This window comes from Pezoporus flaviventris, unplaced genomic scaffold (genome assembly GCF_033815535.1).
Source record: "Pezoporus flaviventris isolate CSIRO_AGI_PZ_B2104156 unplaced genomic scaffold, CSIRO_AGI_Pfla_v1 ptg000013l, whole genome shotgun sequence".
Taxonomy (NCBI): domain Eukaryota; kingdom Metazoa; phylum Chordata; class Aves; order Psittaciformes; family Psittacidae; genus Pezoporus; species Pezoporus flaviventris.
The window spans coordinates 2,763,141-2,786,979 of record NW_026892561.1 but is presented as its reverse complement, the minus strand read 5'-3'; the positions used below and the strand labels follow the sequence as shown (position 1 = coordinate 2,786,979).

General features: G+C 42.4%; 2 protein-coding genes across 4 annotated transcripts in view; one reads left to right on the top strand and one right to left on the bottom strand.

Annotated features, from left to right (window-relative positions):
• Positions 1 to 23,839, bottom strand: part of LRP8 (LDL receptor related protein 8) — a 192,709-nt gene that overhangs the window by 54,594 nt on the left and 114,276 nt on the right. For all 3 annotated transcript variants that reach the window (XM_061451227.1, XM_061451228.1, XM_061451229.1), the window contains one exon: positions 20,449 to 20,571. In XM_061451227.1, coding sequence (XP_061307211.1) covers positions 20,449 to 20,571 — 123 coding nt within the window. The remainder of the gene's footprint in view (positions 1 to 20,448; positions 20,572 to 23,839) is intronic.
• Positions 1 to 23,839, top strand: part of LOC133268311 (protein zyg-11 homolog B) — a 306,890-nt gene that overhangs the window by 243,429 nt on the left and 39,622 nt on the right. The window lies entirely within an intron of this gene.

The window sequence follows — 23,839 nt, the reverse complement described above, 5'->3', positions numbered from 1 at the left end:
ACATCAAACTGAACTCCAATTTTTGGCATGGTTGAGAACAGAGCGAGCTGTGTTCCTCAGCACAGATCCTTTACCTGTGCTTATACCCAGGGATGCCTACTGTGAAAAACCAAGTGTGGCTACAGCCAGCCTGTAAAATCTATCACGATCCACTTCATTCCCCCATGATTAGTGATGCATGATGCTTTCAAGGCAATTCTGATTCAAGCAAGCCTTAGGAGTATAAAACACTCAAAGGTAACAGCTGACCCAGCACAGACTGGTAGTAATGTGGCTGGGAATCAGCGAAGTTCAAACACAGACATGCTATGGGAAGAAAGAAGAGTGTCAAGAAAGAAATGAGTCATGAGGTTAAGGCGGCACAAGCTAGGCATGAATGGAAGTCAGCTAATTAACCCTGAGAAATGCAACTTTTGAAAGGAAAACTTGTTCCCTGCCCTAGATCAGTGATTCCGAAGCCTTGTGGGCAAACAGATCTTTGAACAACTTTCAAACTTTCTCACGCAGCCCCACAGCTGACAAATTGATGCATTTAGCTGCTGAATACAGCTCTCAGGGCCCAGGATGGCCTTGCTGGGCAAAGGTGCACAGCTAGGGAACAACTGCCTTCACCTTCCTTCACTGAAGAGTGACTTACTGCAGGCCTTTTGTCATCTATTCAGGTATCAGCCTGGCCGTGTCAGCCGTGTGCCTAAGTAGCACATATTAATTCCCATTACCTGGGCATCCCATGGGCACACCAGACCCCACTCTCAAGCTTTGACTTGCAAAGCCCTTCCCTCATGGCCTGAATTAGCAGAGACCATGGAAAGAACTGTTCTGCACAACAACACAGGTAATAACTATATTCTCTCGATCTGTACTAATGTTTCTTTCTTTATTCCTAGGCTTTTGGTCTAAATACATTGTAGCTTTATTAACATCGACTTTCTTCACTATAGATTCAGTGATAAAATAGTCCAGATTGCAGCACACAATAAATCAATCATACCTCCCCCTGTGATTCGTAACTCAGCAGTTTGAAAGCATCTTGGAACAATTTCTGCACAGATACTTTTAGACAGAAGACACATTTACTTCTCTGTTGAATCAAGTGTTCTTTGGCGGGTTTTGGTTTACAGATAGAAATGATGGAGAGTTTTCAAGGCTCTTCAAATCTGTGGCACTGTTAAAATATTAGTTTCTTAAAAGAGTTCATGCTTTTCACTAACAGCAATCTCCCTTAGTACAAGCCTACCGGCCACAGTCACCTTGGTCACTCATACGAGCTGCTGAACACAGCACCAGGACTGATCTATTTCTCTTTCCATATATTAACTTCCAGAATTCCCCACAATATGCATACCACAGTGCTCCATTCTTACTACAACAAACCCAGAAACAAATTCCAGAAGGCAGTTTATTTCATACACATTCTGGCACATTTAAGCTCTTGACTTTTCAACTTCTTCTGAAGCAAATTAATGCTTAAATCAAAATTAGGTTTCAAGCACAGCTTAAAAAACAGCTCACCAGAATATATCACACAGATAACAAAAATCTGTTACCAGATGTCAGTCTGAACTTGAAGACAGAACAATTACCATGTTTTGCAAGTACTGAAAGTCATTACAAGAACCACTGAAGTTAGAGAAACGCCTCTGCAAAGGTGGCTCTGTTTTACAGGGCCAGTACGCAGCCTGGAGTTGAGAGTACTAAACAGATCAAAGCAAATATGCAGAATGATGCTGGGATGAACCTACTGATCAGCTAACTTTTACCCCCTGGTAAAAGGGGTATTGTGGGAACAAAGGCTATAAAAGCCCCTGTAATGAGCCTTACAGAAAGTGGCTGTACACTGTAGCTATTTAGCAACCCTGTAAGCCACAAATATGTGGGGCCAACTTCCATCTCCAGTTCTTCCCAGCAAACCCCACACCTACCCAGGCAACAGGAGAGTATTTAAGCTGAGATGTAAAAGTATATATATATGTACACTGGCAGATAACAGATATGGAAACTGTATTATATAAATTTTCCTGTAGCAGTTTCTGTCTCTCGCTCTTATCACTTAAGCAGTAACTACGAAATTGTCAGATATTCCAGCACTATCCAGAAGATAAGCATAGTTTGATAGCTGATGAACTCCTAATGAATATACTGTTAATTGCATAACCTTCCTTCACACTAACTTTTCTGTTCATCAAGGGCAGGATTAAACAGCTTTTCTGCTTTAGAGCATCCTCATAATTAATAATATATTCTTCCCACTTCTAAATATAATCTATAATGAGATGCTTTAAAGAATCCAAACTGCACCTCTCACTAAGTACTTTTGATCAGAAGAAAATGAGCCAGAGTTTGTTCAGACAATGGAACCTGCTTTAACTGTGAGTGTCAGCTTCCCAGTGGGCCCAATCCTGAAACGCAGCCAGCCTACTTCAAACAGGTCATGGCAGCAAAAGCTGCCAAGGGCAAGAAACACCTTCTCTCTAAAACGTAATGTCTCTTTATCACTGGGGATATTCTGTGCAGATCAGAGATGAAAAGAAGTACATATAGATACACGAGATACAGATAGTATATTTAAGATAGTATATGCAGATTTATATACTAGATAACTTCTACTCAGTGATGAATAATTAACTCCCTGAAAACTCTGTCATCAACCTGCCTATCAGGCAGTAAGATAACACTCTGTGCAAAATCTCCCTGATTATGTTTTCCATCCATATGACATGCCCCTTCTCAGAGGTTTCTCCTGGTTTCCATTTCTTGAGGAAAGCCAGATCTCCAAGGATCACAGAACAGCAAAAAGGTTTCTTGATACATACGACTGCCTTTGGAGATCTATGAATGATGACTCATAGCTGGTGAGGAGGAAGGAGAGTGGCTCTCCCCTACCCACGAACAAACTATTTCCCTGAACTAAACAAGGGTATTTTTGCCCTGAAAATTCCTTCCCAGTGTTCAGAATGCCTAGCTCAATTCCCAGATGGAGCACCTCCCTGTGTCACAGCTTACTGTGCTTTACAGTAGCTTGGCCAAATGTCTTTACCTATAAAATGTGCAGCTTCACCATCTGTGTGTATTGGCTGGGAGAACTCCCCAGTTTAAAAGCTACTGGACTGTAAAGATCAGTGGAATGTCTGCACAGCAAAAGGTTGTCTTTCTACATCAACACCCCATTTAACTGACAGCATACCTTTAGGACAAGTATCTATTCTGATTTAAAGCCTTCAGTTGGTAAAGATTGCTGGACAAGCGAGTCCAATTGTTTATTTACCACTACTGTTAAGAGCTGCATTTTATCTCTAGTTCTAGTCCTTATCACTAGTTCTCTTATCTAGTTTCGGCTTCTGTTCACTGGATGAAATTATACTGTTTCTTGCTAAGCCAAAGAAACAACTGTGTGATGAAACCTCTTCTCTAAGGAAAAAGGCAACTTTCAACCCTCTCCTCAATAAATCAAGTACCTCTCGAATAAGGTGTATTTTTCAACTCTAAAATTATGTGAAATTGTAAGATTGTTCACAACCCCTTGACTAATAACCTTTCCACTTTACAGCAGCTATCCATGGTTTTTACCACCTCTCAGTCACCTGTCCCTTGATGCCAAACTTTCCTAGTTCTGGTGCTCCAGATTTTTTATTTGCTAACCTAGTGACTAAATTACTTATTTATATTTATATTTTTATATGTATTTGTAATATATATTTATTTGCAAGAATCCAACCCACACAGCAAGTGGGGGGAAAGCTCACAGAAATCTAGTATAACGCACTGGTTCTTAAAGGCTGCTTTGTGGCTTTTTAATGTTTTCAGCAGGAAGACTTTCTTTCCAACTTGGCGTAACCAAAAGAGGTAGAATAGGTCTCTGAGACAAAGTTCAGTGGCCTGTATAGTAGGTAAAATTGCTTCTGGTCTAGATAAAGTAATTTTTATGACTTTCAAGTTGAAAGTACACCTCATTTCCTATGCAGGTCAGCTATAATTTCCTCTGCAGCCACTTAAGACTTGAAGGAGCCTGATGCCAGAACTTTAAATAACTTGATGCATTTGCAGTGTCTAACCTTTCCAAAACCTCCTCTGACAATGAGAGAGCTGTCTTTGTGTAGGCTTCTCCACCTGCCTAACTGCAGGAGAGAAGACACGCAGAGCTCAAGGGAAAAGGGTATACCAGACTAAGAGCTTCGCTGTGAGGGCAAAGCACTGCTCAGCCCTCCTTCACACTGAAGAGGAGCAAGAAACCACCATCCCTATCTGCTAACATCAGGGACATGGGGTGACTGGCAAGCACATACGCACCTTCCCTTCATCATCCCACGCCTCGCAGAAAGGTCAGCTATACCACTGTGAGTCAGCAGTACGGGCATCTGTGCCATCCTCCCTGAAGAAAACAGACGCCAGGCTGCTAATCTGCTTTTAGAAAAGGGAAAGGATAGCCTGGCAGAGCTTTTGATCTGTGTCGCAATTACAACCAGCCTTGGAACAACACGCACTTCTGATGATCCCAGGCTGGAGCTGATAACAAAGGCTGCCCTGAACCAGTATAACCTTCAAGATGTAAAGGAAATTCTCTTATATTCCCTCTGAAAAGCAACTGTAAGGATGAAAACTGTCTGAATACCTAAAGAATTCTTCATTCTGTTAAGTTAAAAAAAACCAACAACATACCCCCCTGGACTAAACCAAATGACATCTAAAATCAGCAAAATAAAATACCCATCAGCACTGGTGAGACCACACCACGAATTCTGTGTTTAGCTCTGAGCCCCTTCACTACAAAAGAGACATTGAGGTGCTGGAGCAGTTCCAGAGAAAGGCAACAGAGCTGGTGCAGGGCCTGGAGCACAAGTGTGATGAGGAACGGCTGAGGGAGCTGAAGGGAGTTTAGTCTGGAGAAGAGAAGTCTCAGGGGGGCCTTACCACTCTCTACAACTACCTGAAAGAAAGACTGGAGTGAGGAGGTGGCTGATCTCTTCTCCCAGGTAACAAGTGACAGGACAAGAGGAAACGGCCTCAAGCTGCACCAGGGGAGGTTTAGACTGGAGATTAGGAACAATTCCTTCCCCAAAGGGTTCCCAGGCGTTGGAACAGGCTGGCCAGGGCAGTGCTGGAGTCACTGTCCCTGCAAGTGTTCACACACCGTGTAGATGAGGCCCTTAGTGACGCAGTTTAGTGGTGCACTTGACAGTGCTGGAAGAACAGATGGACTTGATGATCTTAAAGATCTTTTCCAACCTAGCTGATTCTATGATTCTATGACTGTATTTATTGTTTGAAATAACCCCAATAACCTGACTGACTACGCCTGGAGAAACGTGCTCCAAACAATGTCCAAATGTATTACTTGATTACATCAGCCTTTTCAATAAAGGTAGCACATGAAGCCACACAAAAGACCAAAACCAGCCTACAGGCTGCCTCAGCATCCAGTTTCCAGCACTACTTTGAAATATTGCCTAATCTTGACAAGCCAGGGTATACAGAAAAATCAAATGCAAGTTCCATGAACATTATTCAAGAAGTGGTTATAATACTCATTGACTTTCAATCAACAGAACAACCTGACTTGCTCTGTCCAGTGTTTCTGCTGTCTAAGTCCAGTTCATAATACAGTTCTAGCTGACAGCACCTACACACTATGTGATAAGTAGGAGCTCCAGGCACAGCAAATGTTTATTAAGAGAGATTTGTGCATCCATGTATTGGCATACGTCATCCATGGCCGCCATGTGCATTGAATCATCACACTCAACAACTGCACTCTACTGTTCCTCCTTTGCCTCCTCTCCATCCTCCTCATCCAGTCAGTTTTGACCTTTAAAGATCTTTGGGGTTTGGGAAACTGGTTAGGTAATTACTGTACAGAGGAAGCAAGTCAGCACATGCATGGGTATGAGCTATCAGAATTTTCCTTTGGCTCAGTAGGAGAGAAAACATCTCTTGAAATCCAGAAACATCAGCCCTAGTTCTCATAATATTTGATGAGCAGATAGGGATGTATTCGCTCCTTCTGGGACATATGTTATACAACAGCTTCCAGTGGCAGCTGCTTTACACTCTATGGAAAAAAAAAAACACTTCTTCCAAGCCAGGACCACAGGAGATGGATAAAAGAAAAAAGCCAAGTGAAGGAGAAGAATATGCAGAATCATCGTTAGGTTATGAAAAGATAAGAACTGATCCCACAGTTGTGACTTGATTCTGTGTTATCATTGAGCACACTTTTCTGGGGAACCTGAATCCCAGACATTTTAATTTTTTAAACTCTTTTTCCCAATTTGAGAGATCTGTCCTTCATTTATTATATATAACAGGGATTACTCTTTAATTTAAACTAAAACTGGCTAAACATCATTCTACAGCTTCAAGCTATTTGCCTTTGAAATATTTTCACAGTGGTTCTCTCCCTAGTATTTAGAAATCACCATGAATAACTCCTCATAGCTTCTGAAATATATACAAAAAGAAAAGGACTTTGATTTCTGTTACTAAATGTAATCACGTCACAGTGTCTCCTAAAGCCAACCTTTAAATACTATCGTAAATATTTTATACTGTCTGATGAAAATATGATGGGCTTCCAACTCACACAGAAAACACCTCACACACATGGAAACTTCTTGCTCACCAGTCTCTGGAAAGAAACTGTAGTGCAGAACTTAGATACACGTGTGTATAGCAGCTGGTATGGATAAGCACATTGCAGTAGCCACTACTAGATAAACAGAAAATCTTGCACATTAGGACTCAAACTGTGCTCAGTATTCAGGCCACCAGTGATCTGAGGCCACCAACAGCTTAGATCTCCTACTTTTTTTCTGGTTTTCATTGCAAGCATAACTTAAAAGGATAATCCTGCATTTCAACTAAACCAGGTGTAATGTTTACACCAGCACAGTTTGGCAAAGAAAGGAAGGAAAAAGAACAATCAAAATTCTGCTTTTTCTCCATCATCCTGACATACAATACTGCTTACATGTTTCCCAAGCAAGATTACTGGCTCATGAAAAGCAACGAGGGATAGTTCAAAACACACTCAACAATGGAGCATGACTGGTACCGAGACAACGTCATGCTGCTATTCTGCAATGATACGCTGACTTCCTGACAAGCCAAAAATCCATGCTCCCAGTCCATCAGCAGCTGGAAGTAGCAACAGTGACCTTTACAACTCAGAACAAGCTACAGCATGCATTAGAACAGCAAGATGCAAAATCTGGGAGCACACGTGGAAGGGATGATCCGTGCCTGAAGTCTGCACAGATTCAAAACTCCCACTTTAACAAACCGAACCAAATCAGAACAATTCGCACACGGATGGTTTTGGAGTTGTTCCTTGAGCTCAGTTTTTGTCAGAGCCTGTGGACCTCATTGCCCCACTAAACTGATGATGCATGTGTGCATGATATTAAACCATGAGCATGGCCAGATGCCCCATTCCCACTAGCACTACAGAAGTAATGGCTGCAAAAGAAATTGCTTCCTGGAAGCCACTCATTTAGGGCATGCAGCTTAGAAGAAGCTGCCTACACTTAAGAGCCTAAAAAGGTGAGTTAGTCTTTTTCAAATGTCTCAGCCCAGAACCTGTAGACATCTCCCTGTGCACTTCAGAACATCCAGGCTTTACTCCTTGCCTACACTTCCTAGAAAAGGATAACTTCAGAAAAGATAGGTTTCCTGACTGCCAGACCTGCATCTCCACAGCTTTCCTGAGCAATGCCATGCAAGTCCCCTGAGAAACACATTCCAGTTAATCCTATTTCCTACCACTACCTCGGTGTGGAAAGCAGAAGCAGTTGTGCTGCACCACTGGCACGAGGCTCCTGTTTCTTCCACCCCTTCCTTTTTTGCCCTCCTACACCAACTGCTGCTCACCCTGCCCTTTGCACAGAGCATCCTCTCATACTTCTTGCCTGTGTTTTTCCCTCGTTCTCAAATCCATCCTTCACAGGTTACTTTTGCCAAATCTGTAATAATTTTGTTAATAAAACTATGTATCTATGTGTATATAAATATGTCAACACTGAAGCTATGCTTGGCCTCAGGCAAGAGATCCCTCTGACCTTATTACTATAATCTTTTTTCTGCTCCCACTATTACTCTGTTTCACCAGTCTTCTTGCTTCATTTGGGTCTGTTCTGATACAGAATCCACTCTGCAAGCCCATCTGTGAGTAACTTCACTGTGGCCACAAGCTCTGCGCTAGAAGGCAGCTGCAGAGGTCCGTGCAGAATCCCACTGGTTTCAGCAACACTCGGTTGCAAATGCAATTACTCAATTACAAGGGGAACTGTGAGTGCCATTACAGGACCTATGTTTGATTTGCTTTCCTGAAGCACCTCACACACCTCTTGCTGCTGAAATAACCACCAAGTTTAATCACAGCTTGTAAAGTGCTTGGTGGTTATCGGATAGAAGTGCAATTTACAAGAGGCTCGTAGCAGTGAAGTGCAAAAGGCATTTAAAAATGTGATTTCTAGCATTACCATGTTTTTTTAATCCCTTAAAAGCAGTTCAGTTTGTTGTCTGCCTTAAATACACTGGATCAGGAACTGTTTCTGCAGGTTTCACATCAGATAAGCAGTTAGGTAATTACAGAAACAGAATGGAACTTTAATTATTAGAAAATCCATAGATTGTTCTATTGTGATCTTCCACAGCACTGCTGTTTCTTCCAAGTGAACATATTGTGCAAGCTGGGAGGAAACCATTGATTAAAATAATCAAAAGCCCTGCTAGAAACTTAGACATGTTTTTCCTTTGTAAAAAACAAAACATTGTATCTGGTTGAGAGATCTGAATTACCTCTTCCACTTCAATTCTTCCTCACTGATAAATTTAATTAAATCTATTATTACAGGGCGGGTTTTCCCTTCATTACACATAAACTGCACAAAGCTCGGTGCACTCTGGGACACACAGAAGATTAGAAAATTTTACTGACAGGTTTTTATCTTGATTTCCTCCCAGTCGTTTGCACCTGAAGCAACCTGCTTGATTAACCTGCTGTTGCCAAGCATGCCAGCAATGGAGCGTTTCGAAGTGAAACATCAGTGGCTGTATGTACAGGTACTTGATAAGCAGAGCAAATTCTCAGCCCCTGCTCTGAAAAGCTGAACTATCATTAGACACACAGTCAGAGAGGTCAGGGTCATAGGGAGGTGTCCATCACTGGAGTTATCCACCATGTCAAGCTGCTAATTGAATAGTCACCACCTCTTCCCCAGACACCAGTGTTCTGTCAGCAGAGAGGGTGCTCTGCAGCTGATGTCAGCCCAGGACAGCCACATATGTGCCAGTATTATAGCAGTCTTCCAATACGTAAAGGGGACCTGCAAGAAAGCTATAGAGAGACTTTTTACAATGACATGCAGTAACAAGACAAGGGGGAATGACTTTACACTGAAAGAGGGGAGATTTAGAGTAGACATTAGGAAGAAATTCTTCCATTATGACGGTGCTGAGGTGCTGGCACAGGGTGCCCCAAGAAGCTGTGTCTGCCCCATCCCTGGCAGTGTTCAAGGCCAGGTTGGACACAGGGGCTTGGAGCAAGCTGCTCTAGTGGAAGGTGTCCCTGCCCGTGGCAGAGGTTGGAACTGGATGAGCTTTAATGTCCCTTCCAACTCAAACCATTCTGTGATTCTATGAATGTTTCAGGGGATATTAGGTCCAGAGGAGTCAGCACTACTTCTGCAGATGCTAAAGTACAAATGAGACTGGGGAGTTCAAGTACAAGTGCGTGTGCTGGCTCCTTCCCTTTCTTTCTCTGACTAAAGAGGCAATTCTGTACCCTGGGCACCGGGAAGGAGGAACACCCACATGCCGCACTGGGCTCCATCCAGAGCCTGCTGGTTACAAACAACAATGAGAAAACAGCCTCTTCAAAAGTCTCTCAACTGTGGCTAAGAGTCCAGCATCACCCGTGGGGCTCTCTGAGCCTCTGTAGCTGCAGCTGCTCTTTCATCTTCCCTCTTCCCAGGCTCATTTTCTTTCTCTTGTTCACAGAGATTACTCCGATTCCAATCAAAACAGGGATGAATAAAACCCCACAGAACGCTAGGGGGACAGAATTATACAGAAGATAAAGGAGTCAAGCAGCACTGAGACCATGCCCATTTGTAAGAGAGATTATGGGCACCAAAGTGCTTCTTATCAAAAGGGAAAACAAAGGCACAAAATGTCCCCAGATGAGCAAACATAATGAAACCTGACAAGATGAGTGATAAAAATCATAGAAAGAAAAATTGTGCAGGTCTCCAGGAAACTGCCAGAATTTATCATAAAACACTTTTTCCTGCCACCTGAAGTCTGCACCTTCTGTATTTATTTAATTCAAATGAAAAGCTTGGCTAAGTATGTTGCAACATTGGTATTTCACCTTGTCTCTGCCATTATGGTATCTCCTCTGTTCTGTCAAAGGGCTGAATACACCAAACAGCATCCAGGGCTTTTTAAAACTTCATACCATAAAGGAAAAATGGAGCGCAGTGTCACACTGCATGAGGCCACCTCCAGCAGCCAGAGCGGCTGGAAGCAAGCCATCCTCCTCCATCCCTGGTCACATCTACATGGCCACAAAGGCAATACCCAATGAAGATGCTGCTTTTTCATGCTCAGGTGACAATTGTTCTGAGGTATTAAAGGTATCAGTGAATGAAGTGGTGCTCAAAGGGTCCAACAGAACATGAAGAACTCGAGGCAAAAAAAGGATTCGGTAGAAAAGTGTAGACTTAATAATTTCTAGTATTTCCTCACCCTTACATGTGCAAAAAAGTAAGTCTGAAAAGGCTCTGCTACTATTAAACAATTGTGTTTCTTCAACTCAGAATGAACATTTCACCTTTTATATACATACAAAGAAACCCCACTTGTTTTTTTTTCTTCAGAGGATGGAATAGGCAGCTTACATAGCAATTTTAATTGAGTATGTTCAGCCTGCTGCACAAGAATAATGGCGAGTAGACCTGTGGCTGAGAAGAAAAGGCCTTCCCCTACCAAATACACCTTTACTTCATTACAAATACCCCTGCTGGTTCACAAACCTCAGCTCCAAGTTTGACACCTGCAACATGTCTACAGGCAGGAACTGAAGCAGAAACATATAAATTCTAGCAGAATTCAGTATGTTTATTGCTATTTCTCATTCGCATTCCACACAGGGCCAATATACCTGCTGAAATGCTGGAATATCACACCAGTATTTTTTGTGCGTGTGCATGTGTGTGTTTCTAAATACACATGCATAATTCCTCCCATATAAATGCACACACAATGGCTAGAGATGCAATCACTGTTTGTCAAACATGCTAGACATGCTTCTCCCTGTACAAAAAAGCCCCAACAAAACGGGAGAAGCACGGTTATGTTTGTGCTAAAATGACTGGTGTTTGCTACCTCTATGCCAAAACAGAGAATTCACAGTCTTCATACAATAACTTGTGTCTCGTACAACAGTACACTTGGAGAACTCAAGTGACATGGTAAGATGACTACCCTAGCAGTGTAAGCCAGGAAAATGATACAATAACTGGCATGAGTCCATTCTTACGGGAACGTGTAAGCATGTGCAGTCTAACAAAGCTACTAAGCGAAGCCCTCTGTATTTTAATGCAAAGGATTACCATGTTTTAATATGTTAAAATACAAAACAGAAAGGGTGAGCTGAAATCTGTCACTTCAAATACAGCCACTGAATACACTGTAACTAGGAAGGAAGCTAGAAGCTAAAGCAAAGCCCTGATTGAGGCTCTCAGCAGCTATGGAAGCTTAGTGCATCCCACAGATGCACAGGGTGAAGATCTAAGCAACCCCGAGATGTGCAGACAGTGCTGTCAGTGACTGTGCCTCACCCCAAAGCACAGTCTGACTGAAAGCATTTCAGAGAACTGGAAATCTCCAGTGCAAGGTTTAAGTTACAAAGCATGCAGAGACTGCAAATTAAATCAGTCTTAATCATGATCCTAATCCTCAAGGAAGCAGGATGGAGTGTCACGAGACCCTTCTTGAAACCTCAAATGATTTCAGTGGGAGTTTGTCTAGAATGAAACCATGATCCTACAACTGTAGAAATGGAGAAAGAGAGGAAAAATAACTACCAAGGAAAAGGTGGTGGAACCAGGAATCACAGCTTCAACATACGATTCACTACAATACTAAATTACAGAAGCTGTTTGGATGTGAAGAATGTTAAAATTGTCATTTGATGTTCACCAGTTTTCCTCACACCATAATTCACCCATTTAAGAAAGAAGGTTTGCTTCCTGTGCTCTTGCAGTGCAATAGTGCTTCACTCAGTACCAAATTGTTTTTGCCTTTGATTCCAGGAATTATCCCCTTTTGATTTCCCCCCTCCCCAACAAACAAGCAAAATACACACAGACAAATCAGGTAACATGCATTTCACAGAGCAAACAGCGAGAGAACGGCAAAACCAAAAGCACCAGCCAATGAAGAGCTGCTTGTGATTCCTGAAAACCTCTTCAGTTTTTACTAGCTCAATATTTATAGCCAGTAAATAATTACACGTACAAGAGCTTCACATGCTCAACTTCCATTTTCCAGCTATTCTCTGCTACTAAAATAACAGCAAGATTAATTATAGCCATAAAAAGGCAGCATCAAACCCTATTACGACCGTTTCTGTTTATGAACTGCACGCACGCATTACACCAACAGGAAAAATATTTAATTGCAGTGTCTAAATCTCTCTAGCAGTCAAATAGCAACAGCTCTAAGTGGGAATGGGAACCCTGCAAATGTCAAAGCTTGCAATGGTACATGAACAAGTGACTTTCTCACAAGGCAACACTACTTGGGAAAAGAACAATAAAAACATCAGAGAAGAGCCCATAGGTATTTTCTATTGGTTTTCCTTTAGGACTCAGCCCTCTGAAGAGATCCTCTGAGATACAAGCTCTGAACACCTTCCCTTCAAGGAAAAACACATTTTCTTTTGAACAGGTGTGACTTAAAACTCTAGCACCAGCAGAACTGGAGCACAATCATTACAAACCCTAAATTCATTTACATCTGTAGGTAAGTAAAATGCTGAGATCACCAAAGCCATGTAATCATCAAAAAAGAGATGTAATTCACTGCCCAAGAGCCACAGATAAAGTTATCCTACTACTAGGGATAAACAGCTTGGCTTTGAGTTTGCTGTATTTCCTTTGATGTAAAAGGATAATTTCACACTTCAAGAAAAGGAACAGGATGCAGGAAAAACTATATTTGGTTCCTTACCCTGACAAAGCCTTCTTGTGTTAATCCCTACAGTTCTGTGCCCTTCGGGATATTGAGGTCAACTTGGGGTTATCCATAAGGACACAGCTAGAGGCATTCAAAGCAATTACACTAGGCAAGGAACCAGAGGCACTTGGGAAGCAAGTGTACAGTGGCTGAGCCAGGATGATTAAACCAGCAGTGAAGGAGCATATCTGAGAATTTGAAGAGTTATAGACATTCAGGATAAAAAGGACTTTCAAAACTCTGCATGGAACTATAAGCCAGGATCCACAGGGAACTACTAGTCTGCTACCAGGCCTCAACAGGTCTCTGTCCATTCTCTAGTGTACTGTTAAACGCTTCCATGCAAAGGAGTTTTCTAGAGCCTGGCACTCTCTGCTAAGTAAACCTGGAAGCTAGAGCACAATAAAGACAAAAATGAGTTAGTTTTTTTAAGTTATATTTTGGATGTGGTGAAACATTGACAGAGGTGAGTGAACACTGCAAAACCTGCATCCTAGTTGTCAAACTGTGTCATTGAACAAGACAAAACTGTATCCTGGAGAGGCTGAGGGTACAATACTGGTACAGACATCAGAAGAGAAGGCTAAAGGAAGATTCTATTGCTGCCTTCAACTACAAAATGGGAGGGACTAGGAATGATGGAGCCAGACTGTTCTCAGAGCTGCACAGTGACAGGATGGGAGGTGACAGACACGTGCTGCAACAAAGGAAAGTCTGGTAATGGTGATTCTTTTTCATTAGTAAGAGTGGCTAAACATGAAGACAGGGGTCCCCTCTGAGCAGGGGATTGGACTAAATGACCCCAGGGGTCCTGCCTATCCTAAATTATCCCATGACTTCATGGAGAGATGATCTTGGCTCTTTTAATTTTATTCTGTCTCAACACATTGGGTCACTTTGACAAATCAAAGTTTTCACCATTAGCCCTACAAACCAGCCTGGGTATCTGGAAAATGAGGCTGCCTCTTTTGTGCCTTGTCACTGGGAGGATCCTGTAGCTGTGGAAATGCTTCCTCACCCTGTATCTTGTCCTTTGTTTTACAGATGTTTTACAGCAGTCCCCAGCTGCTATAATTCAGCGGTGATCCCAACAGGTCACCAGGGACAGTGACAACACTTAAAAGCTGCTGTATTTAATGCTAGCGATAGCCAGTTAGCATAGAAGGAGTGCTGTCAAAATGCATACCTGTACGTCTGACATTACCATCACCTTATTCAATTGCCTGAATTATCTGTAAGAAGCTAACCCAACAGAACGGTCAGAATGCATTCTACTGCATTTACAATCCCCCACCATCGTATCACATATGTACAAACAGATCTGCTCTTCATGTTGGGAAAAAAAAACCCACACCAAAACAACAAAGCAAAAAAATCCTCTTTGTTACAGCCCCAGGTCCTACAGCTTGATTTGACCTAGTTTTTGATTTTGCTGCTTGAAGTTCAAGGGCCAGTGTATGTGATGCCCTGAATGAGACAGTTCGTCCTTCTGCAGGATAAATTCTCCAGGGGCAGGGAATAAGGGAATAGTATATTAAGTCACTTTCCACAAACGCACAGTAATGTCACCAAACTCAGTCATGCAGGAGATCCGTATCAAAGAAGAGTAACAGAGATGTAATATCCGTAGGGGTGAACGTAGAGCTAGGACAGAACTGTGCATTTGGGGGTGAACAATACCATCATCACCACCAATAATTACAGAATTTTGCGTTTGGGCAACTTAACAGACAATGAGGCCAGACCTGACCACCACAGTGAGAGCTCAGCATACACAGCAGCAGCACACGAAGCGCCTAAAACCATGGAAGATACCCATTAAAAATATAACTGTCAAGTTTGGCTACATCTCCCTGAACAACTCGTGACATGCGCTACAAAATAAAAACGAACTGGTACTGTATTTCAAACCAACGCTCAGGGTTTGATTTTATATCCCATCTCCATTTAAAAATCTATTTCCAGGACTGCTGCAAACCACCCTATTAAAGGCAATACAAATTCAGGTTTCCCCTTCCCTTTCCCCCCCTCATAACACTCTACTATACCTTCCTGTATAATAATTTCTGCTCTTAACTAGGAGAATGTCACATATCTGATAGAGAAATAAGTGGTGAGTTTATGCTGCCTGCATTCCTCCATCTCATTATATATACAGTGTCCTAAGGCAAGAGTTTGCCAGCTTAGATTTTCACTTGCTCCATCCCTTTAATTTGTGTTCCCATCAGTGCTGTTACTGTTTGCTAGCGTTTGTTTTTATTCTTCTCTAGAGATATTTTTTGTTTAAGTCTCTGGTTAAATAAGCAAAATACTTCAGAGGGAAATTTAACATTTCCTTCTTGTAAAAACCAGAATGATTCAGTACCTGTGCTGGAACAGCATTAGGTGGGTAACATTCATTTTGCTGGAGGTCTTTTTTAGCTCAGTGAGAAAATGACTTCCCTTCCCCCTCTCTCAGCTTGAAGAAACTAGATAGGGAAAGGTGAGGAATCTTTTCATATGCATAAGCAATGCCTGTGTATATCAGCAGTAGCTGCACTACAGCTCCAGGGTGATCACCAAGCCATGCTGGATTGCTCTTACTGAGAGCAATGAAGAATAAGGCCAGGGCTCTAGCTATGGTGGGCTCTCCAATGACAGAGTACATGTAGGCTACTAAAAACCTCCTGCAGTTGCCAGAGGCCTGCTGCTGCATAACCCCTTGCAGCAAACAGTTATCAGTCAGCATTCGAGCCTACTCTGAGGTCAAAAATATGCCTGTATCCCAAAACAGCTGCTGGTGAGGTACGTGTGAGCTGCAGGCGTTGGGCTGACAGAGGCACTAACTCGACTCCCACTACTTCCAGATACTTGGCTATCCTTTTAAACGATCTGTGGGGAGCTCCTTGCATGCTAACAAGCTGGCACGGGGAAGATGAAATCCATGCTTGGTTCAGAGCACCTTCCAGCAGCAGCAGTTCTGCACCCACAAGGCTCTCCCTCTTGGTGGGCAGGGAGTAGCAGCAATGGCTGATGTCAAACGGGAGGACAAGCCTGCCTCTTCTCTTCCTGGCATGTATCCTGCAAGGCCAATGTTGTTCATTTGCTTTGTGTACCAGCAGCCAACTGCTCCCAAACAGAGGCCTAGTACAGGCAATTGCTGAATCTATAGAGGCTTTGTGATGGAAGATGAGGCTGAAAGCTGGCAGGGCCAAGTACGAACTCTTCCCCTTCCCCACCAGCAGCACCACTGCAGCACAGCTAAATGGTGGTTTTTTGTTCCTCTCACCCACAATCCTATTTCTTTTCATTTATTTTCTCAAAATAACTTTCTTCTCTTCAATATTAAATTCCTCCTCCCTCTTCTCCCACCCCAGCTCCAATCAACACAACTTCTTGAATGATAAATTCAGTCCCCTCCACCTCATGTAGATAGCACTAATTTCTGAGTTCACATGGTTTTGCTTCCCTTTAGGGGCTCATTCTGCTTCCACACAGAAACAAAAACCATAACAAAACACAGCTACCCCCCCAGACTAACAGTATTTCTGATGATGACCCCAGAGAGAGCAGATCCAGCCCACAAGATGCCGCTGAATAGATCAGCTCACAGAAGAGGGGGACACATTTCTTTGAAAACTTAATAGAAATTAAATGAGACAAAATAAATTCAGCAGCCAGATAATAACACTGAAAAACTGACAGATGGCAGAACACTGAGGTTTAGCGGTGACACTCAGATGCTACATGAATAATTCACTTGGGCCAACCTATGGATATGAGAGTATGTTTAGATTAAGGATCTGGCTCAAAGAAAAAGGAGTAAATGTAAGCATTTTCTTACCAAAAACAATTTCAAACCAAAAGCCTGGATAACCATCTTCTCCAAAATGAGCCCATCCTAGAAATTAATCAACCTTTAGCTAGTACCAAAACTCACACCAGGGAGAAGTCCTATAGACCTCATCAGTTGAGCATTCAGTTGAACTTGAAACATCCCCTTACGCTGCCACTCTCAGCCACATTCAGTGGCTTGAGGAACGTGCAGGCTACAAAAATAAACCAAAAATTTCATGAACAGCAGAAAAAGGCCCACACATCCAGGCCCATGAGAAGTCAGGCAGCTGTGATGCTGCCTCACCTACCCGATGGGAGAGAGGTCACACTGTCCTCGACACCAGGGGACAGATAACAGCCCTAGAAAGGATATTATTAGGTACAAAGCTGAGTAACTTCAGTGATGTGGGAAACAGGAAAAGCCAAATACTGTTCATGCTTTGCAGCAGGGTTATTAAAAAACTATAAACTGTTACTTTTAACTGAGCATTAGAGGTGGGGACACAACACCTCTGACTACCACCAAGAGAGCACAACATGTATTTAAAAAGCACACCACAAGAGCATTCAGAAAATAAAAAGCCATTTAGCAGGTGCCTGAGAGGCTGAGAGGAACTGCCTTGTTTTCATCACATTCTGAGGTGGAAATACTCCTAAAAATGCAACAGTCAGCATTAGCAGTGCTCTTAACCTCCCTTGTTTGAAAGGACTATGGACAGTGTCCCAGTGTTGTATTAACAGAGAAATAACCCTAGATCCTGGCAGAGATGCTGGCAAGTATGTGGCCTGTCTGAAAAAAATTGATTTTATAAAGCAGTTTGATCTTGCCAGAGGTAAGAAATCTCTGTTTCCCAACCTGCCCATTTCCTAAAGAAACTGCAGCGTAGGCTCCTCCAAAGGGCTGTGCAGGAAAACCAGTCATGGGGGCCTGCAGTCATTCCTCGGCCACAGGGAAAAAGTTCAGCCTTGTTTCCATCAGGGAGAAACAAAATGGGACTGGAAGGAGAAACCGTACAGGAATATCCAGCTACACATATTACCTCTCACTACATTTTCTGTCTACCATTACAGCCTCTCTTTGCCCTTAACTAACATTTTACACACACAAAGAGCTAGGCCTTTTATATTAAGGGTACAAATTAAAGCAAAGCCTAACACCCCAGTTTCTTGTGTAATAGCCTACCAAGTTTATAACTCACTACTGTCCTGACCAGTGTAGCTGAAGTCTTACAGACAGACATATGTGAATTATAACCTCACAACCAGCACTGTGCTTATATATTATCAAGTTGATTCTGTTTCCCCACAGAGCAGATAAGATCAGCCTTTGAGATGACACATACAAGACACAAAACATCTGGAAAGAATGTCCGGAGCATGCAAATTAAAGCCTATAGCTATCAACAGTTGTAAGATTAAAACTACGTGATCTTCATGGGATTAAGTGTGAACTTCAGATCTGAATAATCCTATAAAACAATTAAAGTTCCAAAATTCTACTTGCAGATATTTTTAAGACTTGCAGGCAAGCTTTTAACTGGTACAGACAGAAACTTGTGAGCTAGCCACAAGTCAAGACACAGGCTTGTATCAACTCTCATGTGAACATCGAGATATGAGTTCATGCATCTTTTCAATAACTAAGTTTTAAACATAGAGTGAATCATAGAATGGTTTGGGTTAGAAGGGACCTTAAAGCTCAACCAGTTCCAACCCCCTGTCACTGGCAGGGACACCTTCCACTAGAGCAGGTTGCTCCAAGCCCCTGTGTCCAACCTGGCCTTGAACACTGCCAGGGATGGGGCAGCCACAGCTTCTCCTGTGCCAGCGTCAGGGAAGAACTTCTGCTAAGAGCTCATCTCAATCTCCCCTCTGTCAGTTTAAGTCATTCCCCCTTATCCTGTCCCTACAGGCCCTTGTAAAATATCCCTCTCCAGCTTTCTTGTCAGCCTCTTTAGATACTGGAAGCTGCTGTAAGATCTCCCTGGAGACTCCCAGAGAGCCCCATGTCCACAGAGGATGAAATAAGGGGGGGGCGAACAGAAGATGAAACAGCTACAAAAGGAAAGGAAGATGAGTACAGGAAGCTGTCAGTGGTCTCAGCACTGAAGAGGCCTACACACAGTTCATGCTATGGCCTCTGATGAGAGATTTAGACAATGACTGCAGAGAATGGAACTGCTTATTTATTCAGCCCCCCTCCAGACAATCAGGTAGTGGAAGTAACATTAATAAGATGGCTTTTGACTAAGAAGGATGCCGGGTGAAAGACCAACAAATATAGAACATAAATATGTTAATGTAGTTACTGAAGAGATTTTTTTTTTCCTGTAGCCTGTATACAGCTGCAAAAATGACTCTATTTTATGCAAGAGAAGCACATTCATCTTCCTTAATTAGGGGGAAAGCAGGACTAGTACTAGGCTTAAAAATGAAAGTATGGTTAATTTTTAAGTCCTTTATGTGCCCTGTTCTGGTGAAATCCAATAAAATACTTCCTCCAACACTCTTGAGACTCATGGGAATATATTTGTGAAGTACATGACTGGAAATTCAATAGAATGCCTTATACTAGTTCCTTGGCCTGCCCAAGAACAAATCCGCAGGCATAAGTAAGCACACAAATAGAAGTCTGCATATTAGTTAGTGTTTTCATTAAAATACCCCTGGGATTCCCTTCAACTCAACATCAGACAATCCTTCACAGTCCTAGAACAACGGAGCACAAATGGATCTCCTCAGAGAGTCAAAAGAACAAGACTATATGCGCTACATGAAAATGAAGCATATTCTTTTACTTACTGAATCAATGGGGTTTTAAAAGGTGTTACCTGCAGTTAACATCTGTCATACTTATTCTCAGTTTTAGTTATTTTACATCATCTTTCATCTGCTACTTTCTTCTTCATTTGTTCTCAGAGGCAAAAACAACTAAAACTGAGCAATGTTCTAACATTGCAAAGTTCCCCTCTTATGACAGAAGCGCTGTCTGCAGTGATGATAAATCCCAGTATGCTACTACGCAGAACACTACAAATTTGAGATTCCAAAAGGCCTCATCCCAGTTGACTGCGAATCTTTACGCACTTCTGCTGATCACGAGCGCTACAACCAGATAAACTTAACAGCGCCAAAGATGTTTTGAACCCTGTTACAAATAGTAGGTAGTGCTGCCTGTATCACAGCCTGGAAAACTCGTACACTTTTTAAGTTTGGAAACCATGTGATTTGAATGACCTGAATCTTGTGTCTTTCATTTCTGTTCTAATAGAAGCAGAAGTTGACAGATCCTCCTGTAAGTGCTGGGAATAACACCTCCAGTTTCTCTCTGTTTTGATGAGAGAACATGTCTGAGAAGTGATGGTGTATGTACCACCACTTTTCTGTTCTACTCACTGCATGCTGCTTCTGATTCATCTGACCCATCAGGACATTCTTCTTCACCATCGCATTTCCACCTGGCTGGGATGCAGTGGCCGTTGTCACAAGTGAAATCTGACTCAGCACAAGTTTTCTTTGCTGCAAGGGAAAATAAAATACGTTACTTGGCATGAATATACGCAGTGCAGAAGAGCTCCATTGCATCCAACCCCATAAAGGACAATACAGATTGCTCTGTATTAAGAAGATTCATTTCGCATTCAACATTGATTCTTCATGACAGAGTCCAACAGGTACCAAAGACGGGCACTCCTTTTCTTGCTAGAACTCTTATTCCTCCATTATTTAACATGGACTCAGTCCTTATGTCTTTTTCCAGACATTCAAAAATCAAAGATATTCTTTTTCAAAACAATTTTCTAAAGCTTTTGCTACAAAAGGACTGCTGCCTACACGGAACTGAAAGTGTGCTGCATAATTTACACAGGTAAGACAGCCAACTCTCACCTTTGGAGTACTATAACCTAAATAATAATGTTTTTATCTGTGCAATCTATTTGTGGCTTTGAAGTACATCTGTCACCATAGTAGATGATCATAGAGCACTCCTCCAAACACTAAAAATTGTTTCATTAAATGTCAACCACTCCACACTCTTTGCTTTGTTTGCATTAATCTAGGGCTTGAAAAAGATGCAAGACGTGAGCTCAAGCTATTGATTGATCTACTTCTCTGTGTCAGTGGTGCAGCACCACCAATGCCCTGTAATACTAGTCAGCATCTTTCCACTGCAGCAAAATAAAGCTGCCTACAGATATCTTCAGCCCATGGCCTCCATGTCAGTGCTCACCAGTCAGTCACTGCTCTTGCAATGGTGACTTCAGTAGATTTTCTGCTAGCAACTGGATTGAACAGCCATGCCTTGAGAGTCATGAGCAATGGCTCAGGCTCAGTGTTACCACTTGTGAAGTGCAGGACTCTGTGGCTAACTGGTATCCACCTTTGTTGGTGACCGATTGACCTGGGAATTGTTGGCAGTGAGAACAACTGTTTCTCCCCTCTGCAAAGCTGCTCACAACCTAATAGGATCACAGGAAAATTCAGGTAGTAAAGGATCTCAGAAGGTCAAGTCCGACCTCCTGCTCAAGACAAGGTCAGCTCCGAGGTCAGACTGGGTTACTCTGTGTTTTATCCAGCCTGATCTAAATCACCCCAAGATGGAGACAGCACAACCTTGCTGGGCAATCTGCTTGCCTGCCCTCGTGGTGAGGTTTGGGCTTTGTAGCTATTCCCTGATATAAGCCATGTGCACACATGATTCCTACATCAGTATTTCTTTCAGCAAACATTTTCAAAGCATTAAACACCACAAATAAGCCTCTAGGAATTGATCTTTTATTCTCCTTTCTTTTTTTTTCTTAGATGAGCTGCTGTCAGGGAGGGAACACACTAAATATCGTTCATGTGCCTACACAGGAAACAGAAGCATCACTGTGTGAGGTACGGGAAATGTCTACATGGCCAGAACCAAGTACTCCCTTTCTAGTACACAAAACATACAGCTTCCCTGAACAGGCACCCAGCAGAAAAACACTGCAAAGCATCACTAAGCGGCTGTACCATCTCTTAAGATGCACTTTACAAAGAGAACATACATTACCCCACTTCTGTTGCTGAATGAGCCAGACTCTGGGGAGGGGGAGAAGACAATTTTCAGGTATTCAGAACCAGATATGAACAAATACAGGAAGAAAACCCAACCCCATATAGGCCAAGAGTTTTACAGGAGACCAGTCATACTAAGAATCCAGTCATTGCAAAGACATTGCACATCTGTTATCAGGGGGAAAAGACTTTCCTCTTGAACATCTCTTGTTAGAAACCCAAAACTTGTGAAACCAGCTATGATGCATCATTTTTGGTGTATTTAATGCAAATCTGGTTTCATTAGTTTGTTGTACTTAAAAGTCAGAAACTCTGACCAGATACTGATGGGATGTGCATGCATAACTGAAGTTGGAGCACTGTGAAACTGAGTGGGTAAAGTATCTGTTCTCAGGGGATGGTTAGGGCAATTACAAATGAAACAATCACATCTTCATCTGGACAGCAGAGACCAGTATAATAATGGAGACATAAGAAGCTTAATTTTTAAAGTGTATTTAGCTTTATACTAGCTCTTTCAATGTCCTAATGTCTTCTTTTTTTTTCCACAGGAAAACCAGGTTTTGACTTAGTCTTTAAAGATCAAACCAGCTTCTTTTCCACCTCAATATAAACCTCCTCCTTTTCCATCAGTCCAGGACTGATCCCTGTTATTTCTGGGACATGTGGATACAAGCACAAGTGAGGGGGTCAGCCACAGAGAGGAGCGTCGGGGCATCCCCTTCACCACGGCCAGCCTGCTCGCAGCAGATGGTGGCACTGATTGCTTTGTTCCCCGGACACTGCTCCTCAGCAGCACAATTAATAGATTGCCAGGATTCACAAAAGGGGGAGAGCAGCATCACTGCCAGTCCCAGGGAGTCCTTTGGAAGGTGTTAACGTGTTCCCCCAGTGCGGCTCCTCTTTGCTAAATGAAGCTGGGCACAAACCACTCCTCAGCAGTGGCTGAGATGGAGAGTCTTATCCCCGTCTGCAAGTCCACCTGAAGTCCAACGGCCCTGTGCCAGAGAAATAAGCAGGATACAAATGCATTTGGTCCTTTGTTTGAATCTAAGCTGTCTAATCTCTAAATGGAACAGGATTAAAGGAGGTGGAGCTCAAACCTCTGATTACTATACTTACTTCTACGATTATTATTTTTACTCTTTTTCTTATTTTATGTATTATATTTCATTTGCTACTCTTTTTTACTACTGTTACTCTCCAAACACTGGGGCATGGCCGTGCAGACTGTCTTAATCCAAATAAACTCTGCTTTGTGTTGCGATCTGCGAGACCACTGACGCACTGTCTCATTTCTCACCTCTAATACAAGACTGCAAACACTTTATTTCCAACCAGATTCACCTTCTGGCACTCAGTCGTCATGTCTCTGGGATCACAACACAGGCAGGGAGCAGTTAATTAAAATATCAGCTCTCTGTCTTTTTCCTCCTTTTGCTGTTTCAAGTCTGATACCGTTTTCTATTAATCTCCCATGTTATACACCTTTCTTCTATCAATTCCCTATTAAAATTTCATTGAGGCTCACACAGTAAACTGGCAGTGGTACAATAAGATATAAAATAAATAACTACATCCCTTTTAGACAATGGGGAGGACACAGGTTCATTTTATAGTTTCACCTGGCTCAGAAATAGCCAAGCAAAATTAATTGTTCCCCTGAGATCCATTTCCTTTGCTGCAAGCAGCCCAGGCAGCTCCGTTCCCATGTCTCTTCCCAATGAACATAAACAAACAA